At 66.1% G+C, this 11,531-nt stretch overlaps 5 protein-coding genes across 5 annotated transcripts in view; 3 read left to right on the top strand and 2 right to left on the bottom strand.

Annotated features, from left to right (window-relative positions):
• Window positions 1-1,094, top strand: part of EMIHUDRAFT_247202 (hypothetical protein) — a gene marked incomplete at both ends in the record, with an annotated part of 1,475 nt that extends 381 nt beyond the window's left edge. The window contains 2 exons of the mRNA XM_005765365.1: window positions 85-245; window positions 927-1,094. Of these exons, the coding sequence (XP_005765422.1) occupies window positions 85-245; window positions 927-1,094 (329 nt within the window). The remainder of the gene's footprint in view (window positions 1-84; window positions 246-926) is intronic.
• A 470-nt stretch (window positions 1,095-1,564) lies between these two features.
• EMIHUDRAFT_470784 (hypothetical protein) lies at window positions 1,565-3,861 on the bottom strand (the record flags this gene model as incomplete). Its single annotated transcript, XM_005765364.1, has 3 exons — window positions 1,565-2,373; window positions 2,423-2,810; window positions 2,857-3,861. 3 exons carry the CDS (start codon window positions 3,859-3,861, stop codon window positions 1,565-1,567), a joined length of 2,202 nt encoding a protein of 733 aa, XP_005765421.1.
• A 1,612-nt stretch (window positions 3,862-5,473) lies between these two features.
• Window positions 5,474-6,388, bottom strand: EMIHUDRAFT_247199 (hypothetical protein; the record flags this gene model as incomplete). The annotated part of the gene is made up of 1 exon (XM_005765363.1): window positions 5,474-6,388. One exon carries the CDS (start codon window positions 6,386-6,388, stop codon window positions 5,474-5,476), a length of 915 nt encoding a protein of 304 aa, XP_005765420.1.
• An 869-nt stretch (window positions 6,389-7,257) lies between these two features.
• EMIHUDRAFT_247198 (hypothetical protein) lies at window positions 7,258-9,828 on the top strand (the record flags this gene model as incomplete). Its single annotated transcript, XM_005765362.1, has 6 exons — window positions 7,258-7,323; window positions 7,399-7,440; window positions 7,704-8,470; window positions 8,516-9,158; window positions 9,508-9,547; window positions 9,620-9,828. The coding sequence occupies 6 exons, from the start codon at window positions 7,258-7,260 to the stop codon at window positions 9,826-9,828; spliced, it is 1,767 nt and encodes a 588-aa protein (XP_005765419.1).
• Window positions 9,829-10,091: 263 nt separating this feature from the next.
• On the top strand, window positions 10,092-10,977 carry EMIHUDRAFT_459619 (hypothetical protein; the record flags this gene model as incomplete). Its single annotated transcript, XM_005765361.1, has 5 exons — window positions 10,092-10,145; window positions 10,224-10,337; window positions 10,407-10,511; window positions 10,577-10,912; window positions 10,933-10,977. The coding sequence occupies 4 exons, from the start codon at window positions 10,092-10,094 to the stop codon at window positions 10,811-10,813; spliced, it is 510 nt and encodes a 169-aa protein (XP_005765418.1). The 3' UTR covers window positions 10,814-10,912; window positions 10,933-10,977.
• Window positions 10,978-11,531: the final 554 nt, after the last annotated feature.

The following is an 11,531-nucleotide window of genomic DNA, read 5'->3' as shown; positions in this document are numbered from 1 at the left end:
GCAAGAGGACGCAAGAACTACGGCGACGCGCTTCCTCGTCCTCACTCTCCCCTCCACGGCCAAACCGCACCCGTCTGCCGACAGGCGGCTCGAACCACCTCCTCGTCCCCACGGGGCTGCTGCAGACCGCCCTCGCGGAGCAAAGCAGCGCCGCTGCCGCACCGGCGTGGCTGTCCGACGCCTTTGGCGGAGGGCTCGTCCGCATCGACGCGACGAACTCGTCCGTCCGCCTTCCCATCGGAGGAGTGTGGACAGCGCCTCTGCTCACGCCCTCCCATTGTGAACAGGTCCGTCTTGCTCTCGCTCGCGGCGCCGAGCGGACGGGCGGGCTGCGGTAGGGCTCCGAGCAGAGGCTCGGGGGACGGCCGTGTAGGTGGGCGGCGCCGAGATGACAGACAAGCTTCCTCTGCGCGCGAGAGAGCTCCTCTCCTCCGCCAACGCGAGCGGCCGCTACTTTGAGTTCTACGCCGCGAGGAACTACTACGAGCGAAGCTACGACCACGACAAGACCGCGCTGCACGCCGCCGCCGCCGCAGCGGGCGCCACGGCGCGCGCCGAGCAGCCGCTCGTTCGGCCGCGGCTCGTCTCTTGAGGCGCGCGGTGGCGGTCCTAGGACTCGTCCGACCCCGCGTACGTCATACCCGCCTACGAGCTCCGCCGCTCCCTCGCGCTCGCGCGGCGGCGCTGCGATCTCTCCTCCCCCTCGAGTCGACACGAACCTTCTCTGACCCTTCTCCGAACCCTCCTGCAGGCGCGGCGAGCCCTTCTCCCTCGAGTACACCCCTCTCCCGCCCGGCCTCGGCACGCCCACGCAGTGGCGCGCGCACGCGGGGGAGAAGGCTCGCCCCGCTGCAGAGGCGCGGCGGAAGAGGCCCGCGTCGCGCGCGCACGCCCGCCGCCGCCCGCCGCAGGTGAGTCTCGACGAGGCGGCGGACGGGCTCGTCTCGTGCGTGGTCGGGCGGGCGCGCGAGGCGTGCGGCGCGGCGGAGCTCGCGCTCCTCCCGCCGCCGCCGTGGCTGCTCACGCGCGTGCTGCTGCCCTACCCGATCCCGCTGCTCGACGGCGCAGGCGACGGAATCCACTGCACGACGTGAACCAGCTCGGCATTGCTGTACTCTTGGGCCCACCGAGCGCCGATCCGACTCGCCGCTCTTGTGAAGGGAAGGCGGGCGCGCGACACATTAGCCACAAACGTCAGACGACGGCTGTGGAATGGCATGGGGGCGATTACTCTACCTATTTCGGGAGGGCGAATTACCGGAATTCGTCGCCCGCGCGGATCGAATTCGTTTGTCCCCGTCGCCAGACTGCCGTACGTGTGTATAGTAGAAAATCGAGCGTACGTAGAGTAGCTGCGCGTGTCGAGGCTCTGAGACACCTTTTGAGTCTTGCGAGACCGTTAAAACTTAAATATAAATTTGCTGATGCTGGGTTTTTGGGCATTGGGGGCGGGGGCCGGGAAATAAAAAATTGTTATTTGGGATGAATTGTTATTTGGGGGGGCATTCCCATTCGAGATACTCGTCTGGGTAAGACTTATACACACACACACACTCTCTCTCCATCACCAGCAACGCCACCGGTAGAGGAGGGAGTCCAACTCTCCCCTCGTCAGGTTGGCGGGGTTCGCGCTGCCCCACCCGAGCCGCCCCTCGTCCTGTGGGGGGAGCACGCTCGCGCACGCCGCGCCGCTCGACGGCGGCAGCGGCCGCTCGGGGTCGGCGTGGGTGGCGAGCCCCTCCGCTGTCCAGCATGCGCGCAGCTTGTACAGCCACGAGCAGCGCCACCGCTGCGAGCGGATGGCGAGCACCGCCTGCCGGTTGAGCAGCGCGAAATAGCCGTCGAGCAGCTCGTCGAGCAGCTCCGCCGCGCCGCACCGCTCGCCACAGCTCGGCCGGCCGTCGACGCGCTTGCCGAGGCACGGCTGCCCAATCGGCGCGCCCCGTGCGTCGAGCGGCCGCGCGCACGAGTGCGCTCCGCCCTCCGCCAAACACGAGCCCGCTGGCGCCGGCGGCGCCGAGCAAAGGCACGCGCGGTGCTCGCCGCCGGCGTCGGGCGGCCGGTCGCTAGGCCGGTCGTCGGCCCTCCCGCCCCAGTCGTGCACCGCCCACGTTGGGCTCTGCCGCCACCAGCCGAGGCGCTCTCCCGCCCACAGCGGCGTGCGCACGCGCCGGTTGCCGTTGAGCCCTGGCAGCTTGGCCGCGGCGGGGTGGCCCGGCTCGACGCGCGAGACGAGGGAGCGGTAGACAGCCGCGAGCCGCGCCCACGCGCAGATCCACCGAAGCGAGTGCGCGAGCTCGGCCGCCACCGCCGCCGCGTACCGCGCGGCGAGCGCTTCAAAGTCGCGCCGAGCGCGCGCGAGTGCCATCGCACCTAGAAGGTTCCTAGAAGGTTCCTAGAAGCGCGCGCGAGTGCCATCTACCCGCGGCGGGCGGCGCGCCGCCGCCGCCGCCGCCGCCGCCGCCGCCGCCGCCGCCGCCGCCGCTCACGTCGCCGCTGTCGTCAAAGGCGCTCTCTGCGCACTCGCCGACGGAAACGTTGAGGCGCTCGGCGCCGGGCAGCGCGAGCGCGGCATCGCCGTAGAGAAGGTGCGGCGCCGCCTTCTCCGAGAGCGGCCGGTGGCGGCGCAGCGCCGTGCGCCGGCGTAGCAGCGCGCCGACGGCGCCGAGCGCGTCGTCGGGCGCGAACGCTCCGAGGCCGCTCACGCGCACGCACTCGGGCTGCGCGCCGGCGCGCCACGGCGGCAGCGGGTGGCGGCGCGCGTGCTCGCGCCACGCGGGCTTCGACTCGGAGAGGTGGAGCAGCATCGCCTAGCAGCAGTAGCAGTGGGGCAACCTTCCAAGATCATGCTCCGACTGGAGAGCAGAGGTGGAGCAGCATCGCCTCGCGCTCGTTGACGAGCAGCTTGCCGCCGCGCAGCTCGAAGCGCAGCGCGCCGCACGGGCAGAAGGTGCACTCGACGTCGGCGCAGCTCTTCGCCTCGGCGAACGGGAGGAGCGCGCGCGACATGACGAGTTCGCCCGCGTCGGAGAGGCGAGTCATCACGTCGCCCATCGTCTCGAAGCCGCGCGCCGAGAGCGGCCCCCACCACTCATCAAAGTGTGCGTACTCGGCTGTGCCGACGATTTGCCGCCACTTGGGCGCCCGCCGGAAGAGAGAGGTGGTGGTGGCGGGCGGTCGCGCGCCGGCGGCGGAGGCGCCGCCCTCCACGCGGAAGGCCGTGAACGGGCCCCAGCACTTTTTGCGCCAAGGGTTGGGGTAGAGCGGGCTCACCGCCGTCACGCGCTCGCCTGCCGTGCACGGGCACGCACGCGCGTCGCGCCACGTGTCTGCCGACCGGCCGGGCGGAGCACGCGACGAGTTGAAGCACGGCGAGCGGCGGTCGCGCCGCAGCCGCTTGGAGCACTGGAGCTCGCGCCCGGCGCAGCACGCGGGCGCGCGCAGCGCCAGTGCCATGTGAGCGCGCAGATCGCCGTACACCACGTCGAGGTCGCTCCACGCCCACCAGGAGCGCCCAGCGAGCAGGTGCGGGTACAGCTCTGGGAGGAGCGGCTTGATGTCGTTCGCCTTGTACTGCCGCGTGTACGACACCCGCCGCCCGCTGAGCGCGCCGAGCCTCGCCTGCATCTCGACCCAGCCGACCGTCTCGAAGCGCACGTTCGGCGGCAGGCCGGTATATGGCGGCGGCGCGTCGCCGACGACCGAAAAGGAGACGGTCGGGTTCGCCGCCATCGACGCGAGAGTGAGCGGCAGCCACGGCGGAAGCGGTCCGAAGTAGACGATCAGCACCACGAGAAAATTCTCGTCGAGGTCGATGGTCGGCTGCGCGGCCGACGCAGATACGGCCCAGCCGGAAAGCATGGTCTCGCTCGGTCAAAAAAGGCGCTGTTCATCGAACGCACAGCCCCGTGCACGGGTGGCGCCGTTCATGCAAAAACACTCCTTTTCAGAAAACATCTGTCTCGTTCTCCTGGCTGATCGTTGCCATCGCCCATCGCGGGCGGGCCGCGATGTTCCAATCAATGCGCCCATCTCAATACGACACTCTCACGTTCACAGCAAAAAGTAGATGAAGTCGCCATCTCGCCAACGTGATCGTGTTACAGGGAAGTGCAACAAATGCTGCGGCGTGCAACTAAATGAGGCGCGCCGCGTCGGACGTCGCGTCGCGACGCGAGAGGGAGAGCGCGGTCTGCTGCTGCTCACGTGGCAAGCGTCGAGCTCTCCGGACTTAAGCATCTCGTGGTACAAGTGAAGTAGCTGTGCAGGAAGTTGGAGCAGGACGTGTGCGCGATCTTAAAGGAATCGAGGTCGTGGGCCTTGCGCGTGTGCCGACCTCCGAGATGTACCTCGGGCCGGGGATGGAGAAGTAGTACGAATACGAGCCGTGGGGAGGCGAGTGAGTTCGGCGTGAACAGTGTATAAGTGTCGTGGCCGGGCTCAATCTTGGCATGCCATGGCCCGAGCGCGAAGCGTCGCCGTTTTGCAGGCGACGTCCGCCCTGTGCGCTCTCCGTGGGGATTAACGTGTACCTCTTGAGGTACTCAATGTGTGATCGCCCCATACTTCGAAAAGCAGGTCGAACCGCACAGGCTGGTGGGCGCCATAGCCGCATAGGCGTGGAGCCGAAGCCGAGCAGGCCGGGCGCGATGCATGGCGGCGAACATGGTTGTTAGTGCCAGTCGGGATGTCGGAAAAAGCACGTGTCATTCGACTCCGCCCACGCTCGTGTCTCTGTGTATGTGTTATGAAATTACGCGTGTGCGGAAACCCCCAAGCTACGGGCCTACACGGCGCTGGCTGGGACCTTTGCAGCATTGGAGGCTTTTTTGCAAAAAGGACGAGGGGGAGGGGCGCGCAGCTCGCGGCGCGCGGAGAGTGCTGGGCACACAGTGCACAGCCACAGGGGGCCTCTCTCGCATAGGAGAACGGAATTCGGAGAACGACACACAAGCAACAAACACAACAGGGTTTTCCTTACTTTTCCCTCAGGGCTCTAACACGCCCCCCCCCCCGCCAGGGTCTTGGCGCTCTTGGAACCGTGCGAGACGCGATGAGGGGCGGCGCAGGCGGGGAACGGGAGCGGGGAGCGCATCACGGAGTAATGTCGGGGGTAAGAAAAGCCGAGTCTCGTGGTCCGGGACCCTTGTAAGTCGCATCTCGGCACGGGCCGCTCTGCGCCCCTCCCTGGCCTCCCGATTCGTAACCCTTGTTTCCCCTCTCTCTCCCCGCGGGCGGGTTGCAGAGGGTGTGGGGTGTGACAGGAGGCGACGGCACATCTGGTGGCACGGCAAGAAAAAACGCACGCCGCCCGTCGAGCCGCTGTGCAGCGCCACGCGGCCGTCGAACTCCGCCACTGACGACGAGCGGCTGGTCGGATTCACTTCCGCTTGGACTGGTCGGGCGGGTCTATCCCACGGTAGAAGACTCCATGACACTGGCCTCCTTCCTCCTAACCTCACGCCTCCTACCCTCACGCCTCCGTGTCGCGTCGCGCGCTGAAGTACTGGTAGCCAGGAGAGCTGGTCTGAACCAAGCCCGCTCCTTGGTCAAAGAAGATTTGGGCCTGCTTCAACGTCACTGAGCCAAAGCCCGTCGCCTCCAGCGCGTCGCGCACCTCGTCTGCGCTCTCAAACTTGAACGTCCACGCACAGCCGAACTTCATCATCACACCGTTGTCCGCGGCGTCCGCGCAGCCCAAACCACTGACAAACGCGCACCCCATGAACCACGAGCCTGGTGCCATGAGCCCGCGAACCTGCTTGAAAAGGCCCTCGGTCACGTCCTTGTCCGGCAGGTACATAAGTAGCCCCTCTGCGAGGATGAAAGCTGGCCTTTCCATGTCGAAACCGGCATCTGCCACGAGCCTCCCCCACCTGGCCTCACTCAAGTCGGCGTCCACCTCAACCCGCTTGCACTTCGCACCCCGCAGGTGCGCGAGCTTCTTTGCGTGGGACTCGGTCGTGCCATCGCGGATAGGTTGCTCCTGCTCGATTTCTGCGAGCCGCTCGCGCTTGAACTCATGTGCGCAAGCCACGTCAACCTCAAACACGGTCACGCCCTCACCCAGTGGGAGGCGCCATGCGCGCGTGTCGAGCCCCGAGCCGAGAAGCAAGACCTGCGTGCACCCGCTCTGGACAGCCTGCAACATTGCGGCGTCGTAGTAGTTCGTGCGGTGGATAATTCCCCGGGCCTCGCCTTCAGGCGTGCTGCCGCCAGCCGCGCGAAAGGCGTTCAGGAAAGCGCGGCCGAGATCGCCCGCAAAGCTCTCCGCCAGCATGTCAGGCTCGCCAAGGTCGGGATCGATGCCGAGCCTCGTGGCCTCTGCACGCATGGCGCAGACCAAAGCGGCAGTGGGAAACGCCGAGCCGGAGCCGTGGGTCGCCATTGTGCCACCTGTAAAAAGCGCGCGTCGCCCCCTTTCCCGCCTTTTTCCGGTTCCCATCGTGCACCTAGCCTACCCATTCCGGGGCACAGACCAAATGTCGTTCACGTTGACTTGCGAGGGGGCTTCGTCGTGTCCTTAATTTTGTTGTCGCCTCTGTGAGCTGCCGACAGCTCCGGTCGCGACGCTGCTGCCGATGGACACATGGACACTCGTCGGCGCTCATCATACATCAATCATGGGAAGGACATCACGCCTTTTTCGACCCCGATAAGGTGGCTCGCCTCACCCGCGCTCCACGCCTGGCCGCCGACTCTCGTGCGTGGGCCGCCACCACGTGAACTTTCCGTGCCCTATGCCCCTATGTTGTGGTGTCGCCACCGTGGACTTACTTACTTACCCTCTACCCAGGTGACTATGTATGTATGTAGACTATGTGCTAAAGCTAGATCTCCCCTACCGAGCCTAGATCAATACCTGGTTCGGTCGGCGGCGGGCTTTGCCCACCAACATTGATGCGGGCATAACTTGCGATCCCGACCTTGCGCGACGTGCCTATTAGTGCATTCTACCATCTACTCGCACATGGCAAGCATGGGCGACGCCTCAGGCCCCATGCCGGCCATCCAAGATATGCGTGCGCCAAAAAAAAACCGAGAACCCAAGGGAGGGATGGGAGGACGGCACGCCGCCACCAATACATAAATAAATACAACGGACATGCCAAGCTAGGGCTGGGTCGAGGACAGACACGTCCCCACCTTTGCAGGATTTTGCAAAAGCGAGGGGGGAGGGCGCATCGCCGCGCGGAGAGGGCTGGGCACAGGGCACAGGGTGCCCGGGTTTTCTTATCGGCTTTTGAGCAGCAGGCGATGCGTGGCAAGGCGCGTCGCAAGGCCGAGGAGCGGGCGCCTCTCACCACGCCCGCTTCCATCTGGGTGCCAGGCGACGATGACGGCGACGGCGACGACGACTTTGCCACCGCAGTCGACGGCGAGTGTTACACGGAGCAGGAGCTGCTGGGCATGTGCCGCGCTGCCGCTGTCGATCCTGAGGTGGCGGGCGGCATTGGATCGCGCAGCCCGTTGTCGCGCGGATGCGCCCGCTGCCATCCGAGGAGGGCGGCCTCACTCTCCCGCGATCATCGAGCCCGTCGTCGCCATGGATCGGCCGACCGCCCGTTGACGCCGCAAACGGCGCGTCGACCGAGTATCATGACTGCTGCCTAGCCCCGCCGCCGGCGGCGGGCCACAGGAGCGGCACGCGTAGCCCCGTTGGCCACGTCAGCCCGAACACCTTCACAGCGTCGCCGCACAAGGCCCGGTCGGAAGGCTACGGCCTCGCCGGGCTGCCGCTGCAGCGCGACGCGTGGCGCTTCTACAAGCTGCTGCTGCCCATCGCCCTGCTCGGGCCGATCCTCACCTGCGTGATGATGCTCCTCGTCCTGCCGCACTATGTGGCGGACGTGATCCGAGTCATCGACACAGTCGTGGAGAGCGTGCTGACCTCGCCCTTCCTGTGCATCATGCTGATCGCGGTGCCCGCGGTCGCGGGCCTGGTCATGAACGTGCTCAACATCGGCGCCCTCCTCCTGCGGCTCCACCGCGGGCTGCAGCCGGCGCCCCTGCCGCCCAGCCTGGCCTGCTGCGAGCTGCTGCACGTGGTTGTCATCCCTGCCTACAAGGAGCCGCTCGAAGTGCTCCACCGCACGCTCGACTCGCTGGCGTCGCAGACGGTCACCAGGGAGCGCGTCGTCATCCTCTTGGCGCTCGAGGACGCGGACAGGGGCGCGTCGGCCACCTTCGAGCACCTGCGTCAGCGCTACAAGGGCACCTTTGCGGGCTTTTGGGGCACGGTGCACACGTTGCAGCCGCACGAGGAGGCGGGCAAGGCCTCGAACGTCAACACGGCGGTCCGCCTGCTCTACGAGTCGATCGTCGTCGACGGGATCGACCCAGAGGCCGTGATGATGACGGTCTGCGACGCAGACTCGACCTTTGCCCCGCGGTTCCTGGAGCACCTCGAGTGCGCCTTCCACCGGCAGCCCGACGGCAAGGACTTTCTCTACGACAGCCCGCTGAACACGTGGGGCAACTTCCTAGAAGGTTCCTAGAAGGTTCTCTACGACAGCCCGCTGAACACGTGGGGCAACTTCCTCGACAAGCCGTTCAACTGGATCGTGCTGCACCACGAGCTCAAGCGCTGCCTGGCGCACACGTCCACCATGTTCCTCGGCAGAGCGCCTTGCTACTCCAACTACAGCCTCACCCTGGCCCTCGCGCACAAGATGGACTACTGGACGGTCGACAACGTGCCCGAGGACATCCACACCTACAACAAGGTGTCGCTCATCAACCGGGCCGCCTTGCCGACGGTCCCCGTCTACTCGCTGATCGTGAACGACCTCGTGCCCGGCATGTCCGATCGGTTCGTGCAGGCCAAGCGGCACAGCTGGGGCATCACCGAGGTTCCGTGGCTGATGGCGATCTACGGGCACCCAAAGGTCGAGTTCCGGACCTGGCTTGGGCTGCTGCTGCAGAGCCTGTCGACGGAGATCATGGCGGCCAGCCTCCCCGTCAACATCACGCTCTTCTTCCCCGTGACGTGGCAGATCGTGCTGGGCATCGCGCCCCTCGCCAGGTACTTTCTCCTTGCGGTGATGATCTACGCCTTCGTCTTGAGCGCGGTGGCCGAGAACATCCTGCTCTTCTTCGTGTGGTACGTGCTGCTGCGCGACCACCCGACGATCAGGAAGCCGCGGGTGCTCACGCTGGTGGCCATGCGATTGCTTCGACTGGCCGCTGGAGACCGTCTCGCACGCCGCGCTGTACATCGCTCCCCGCTGGCTCATGCTCGCGCGCGCGTTTCGCACCCCGCACTTCAGGTGTGTATATCGGACCCCCCCCCCCCCCCCTTTTGATTGCCCGATTGCCCCCCACCCATGTGGCGACGAGCGTCGCACGCCGACGCAGCGGCACCCCCGTGATGCGTATCATCGCGCGCTTGCAGGTACGTGTGCGCACCCAAGGGCAGCGCACTCCAGCGACCGGCCAAATCGTCGGGGGGATGGCTGATGACGCGCTCGCTGTCGAACGCGGTCGCGCGGTGCGGTCTCCGTCCAGGACCTCCAGCCCGAGGGTCCCTCGCTCGCCGGCCACCTGGGTCGCCTCCAAGCGCTTCTGGCGCGATAGGAGGCGCCACGCGGAAATGATTAGCACGTCGGACATCAAAGAGGCGATTGGAGCCGTGTGACTAAAGGGGCCAGCGGGAACCGGGATGTTCTCTGTGTCACACGCTTTGGCGTTTGGGGGGATGCGAAAAGCTACACAGTGTTCGTTTTTGGGCGCTGCCTCACCCACGCGCCAGCTCGGCCGGCACTGCTGAGCAACCGCGTGCAGGTCCCACGCATCCTCGAAGCACACAGCATGAACAGCGACCTCTAGCAACTGTATCTCCGATCTGGCTAAGCCTAACTAAGGAGTAAGGTGGTCCTAAAGGTGGCCCGTAGGAACAAGGCAGTACTCCTATGAACAAACAAAACACTGGGCCTGATGATCACGCACGCGCACACGCCTTGGCAGTTGCGAGGAAGAAGAAAGGCACGGATACGGTACCGCAACCTAAGAACCGAAAAAATACATTGGAGCCCGAGCCTCGCGGCCATCGACGGCGCTGACGCCAGGGCCTGAGTGGAGCGCGAGGTCGCATGGCGACGGCGTACGAGCTGCTGGGCGTGCCGCGTGACGCGAGCAGCGACGAGGTGCGCACGCCCTCCTCCAGCCAAGCTCGTGCCAGCCGAAGCCGAAGCCCTCTGACAGCCCGAGTTGCGCCGGCGCAGCTGCGGCGTGCGTACCACCGGCTGGCGCGCGAGCAGCACCCCGACCGCGCGGCCGGCTCGTTGTCTCGAGCGGCCAGCGTCGATTTTGTGGCGCTGCAGGAGGCGTGGGAGGCGGTGCGGCCACACCGTTCTGGCCACGGCACGACGCGGGTGCCGTGTCGTGAGGCGAGGCGCTTCTGCTAGGTGCGCGATCCCGAGGCGCGGCGACTGTATGACGCGTCGCTCCGCGCGGACGAGGCCGCGGCGGCTCGCGTGCGGGCCCGCGCGGCGCCGGTCGACCTGGGGGAGGTGCCGGCGCCCCTCCTGCCCCGGTGGCATGCCGGCGCCCGCTTGAGCGCTCTATGTGCAAGTAGATGGATTACGCCGAGGGGAGCGACGGGCAAGGCGTTTGGAGCTACGCCTGCCGGTGCGGCGCCGCCTTTGAGCTGACGGAGCAGATGCTCTGCGCCGGCATCGAGGCGCGGTGCCGCTGCCCCGCTCCGCGCAGCTCGCGCGCAGCTCATTGCCCCCTCGCCGGTCGCGCAGACGCTCGAGTGCTCGTGCTGCTCGCTCGCTATACGGCCGCTGTATGCGAGAGCGGCGGAGGATGAGGAGCGACACGCTCCAGAGACGTCGATGCACTGCGGGGCAGGAATTGAGACGAGATGATACATAGATATGTAAAGCTGTATCTGTGCATGCATGTGCGCAACAGTGTGCATGTGTGCACATGCAAGAGACCTAAGAGTACGTATACGTCAGTACGAATTAAAAATAACGACTACTAGGAGATGGGTAACACGGAGCCCAGACAGGTTGGTCCGCCCGCCCCCATTAACAAAATATCCTCCCCGACGGTCTCTGTCTCTCCCGCCCCCCACATACAGGCAGACACACCCGCCAGGGACACACCCGCGCCAGGGACACAACGGACAACGTGCGTACGTAGGGTTCGATACAATTGTACTTTAGCCGTACCGGACCCGCCGGCGCCCGGGACGGTCCACGGGGCGCCCGGGGCGCGGGGGGGTCGCTATAAGCATGTTGCTTTACCCGTATACCACTAAGCACTCCAGTAGACGTACATGAAGCAAAAACAAAGGAAGGCCGCCCCGCCCGGCTGCGAACACCCACCATGACACGGCAACAGTGTTGAACAAGTGTCAATGTCCGCAAGCACCAAGTAGTCGCGCTCCCCACTAAGCTCGCGTAGACAAACGTACGCGCCGCTCGCCCTCTCTCAGTCTTATACTCCACGCGCGGTGCTTCAATAAGAGCGGTGCTTCAATAAGAGCGCGGCCTCCTCGCCTTAGTCGTTAGCGCCGCCGG

The sequence above is a fragment of the Emiliania huxleyi genome, assembly GCF_000372725.1.
Source record: "Emiliania huxleyi CCMP1516 unplaced genomic scaffold EMIHUscaffold_558, whole genome shotgun sequence".
Classification (NCBI taxonomy): domain Eukaryota; phylum Haptophyta; order Isochrysidales; family Noelaerhabdaceae; genus Emiliania; species Emiliania huxleyi.
Note: the sequence above shows the minus strand (reverse complement) of the source record. Positions and strands in the feature narration are given on the sequence as shown.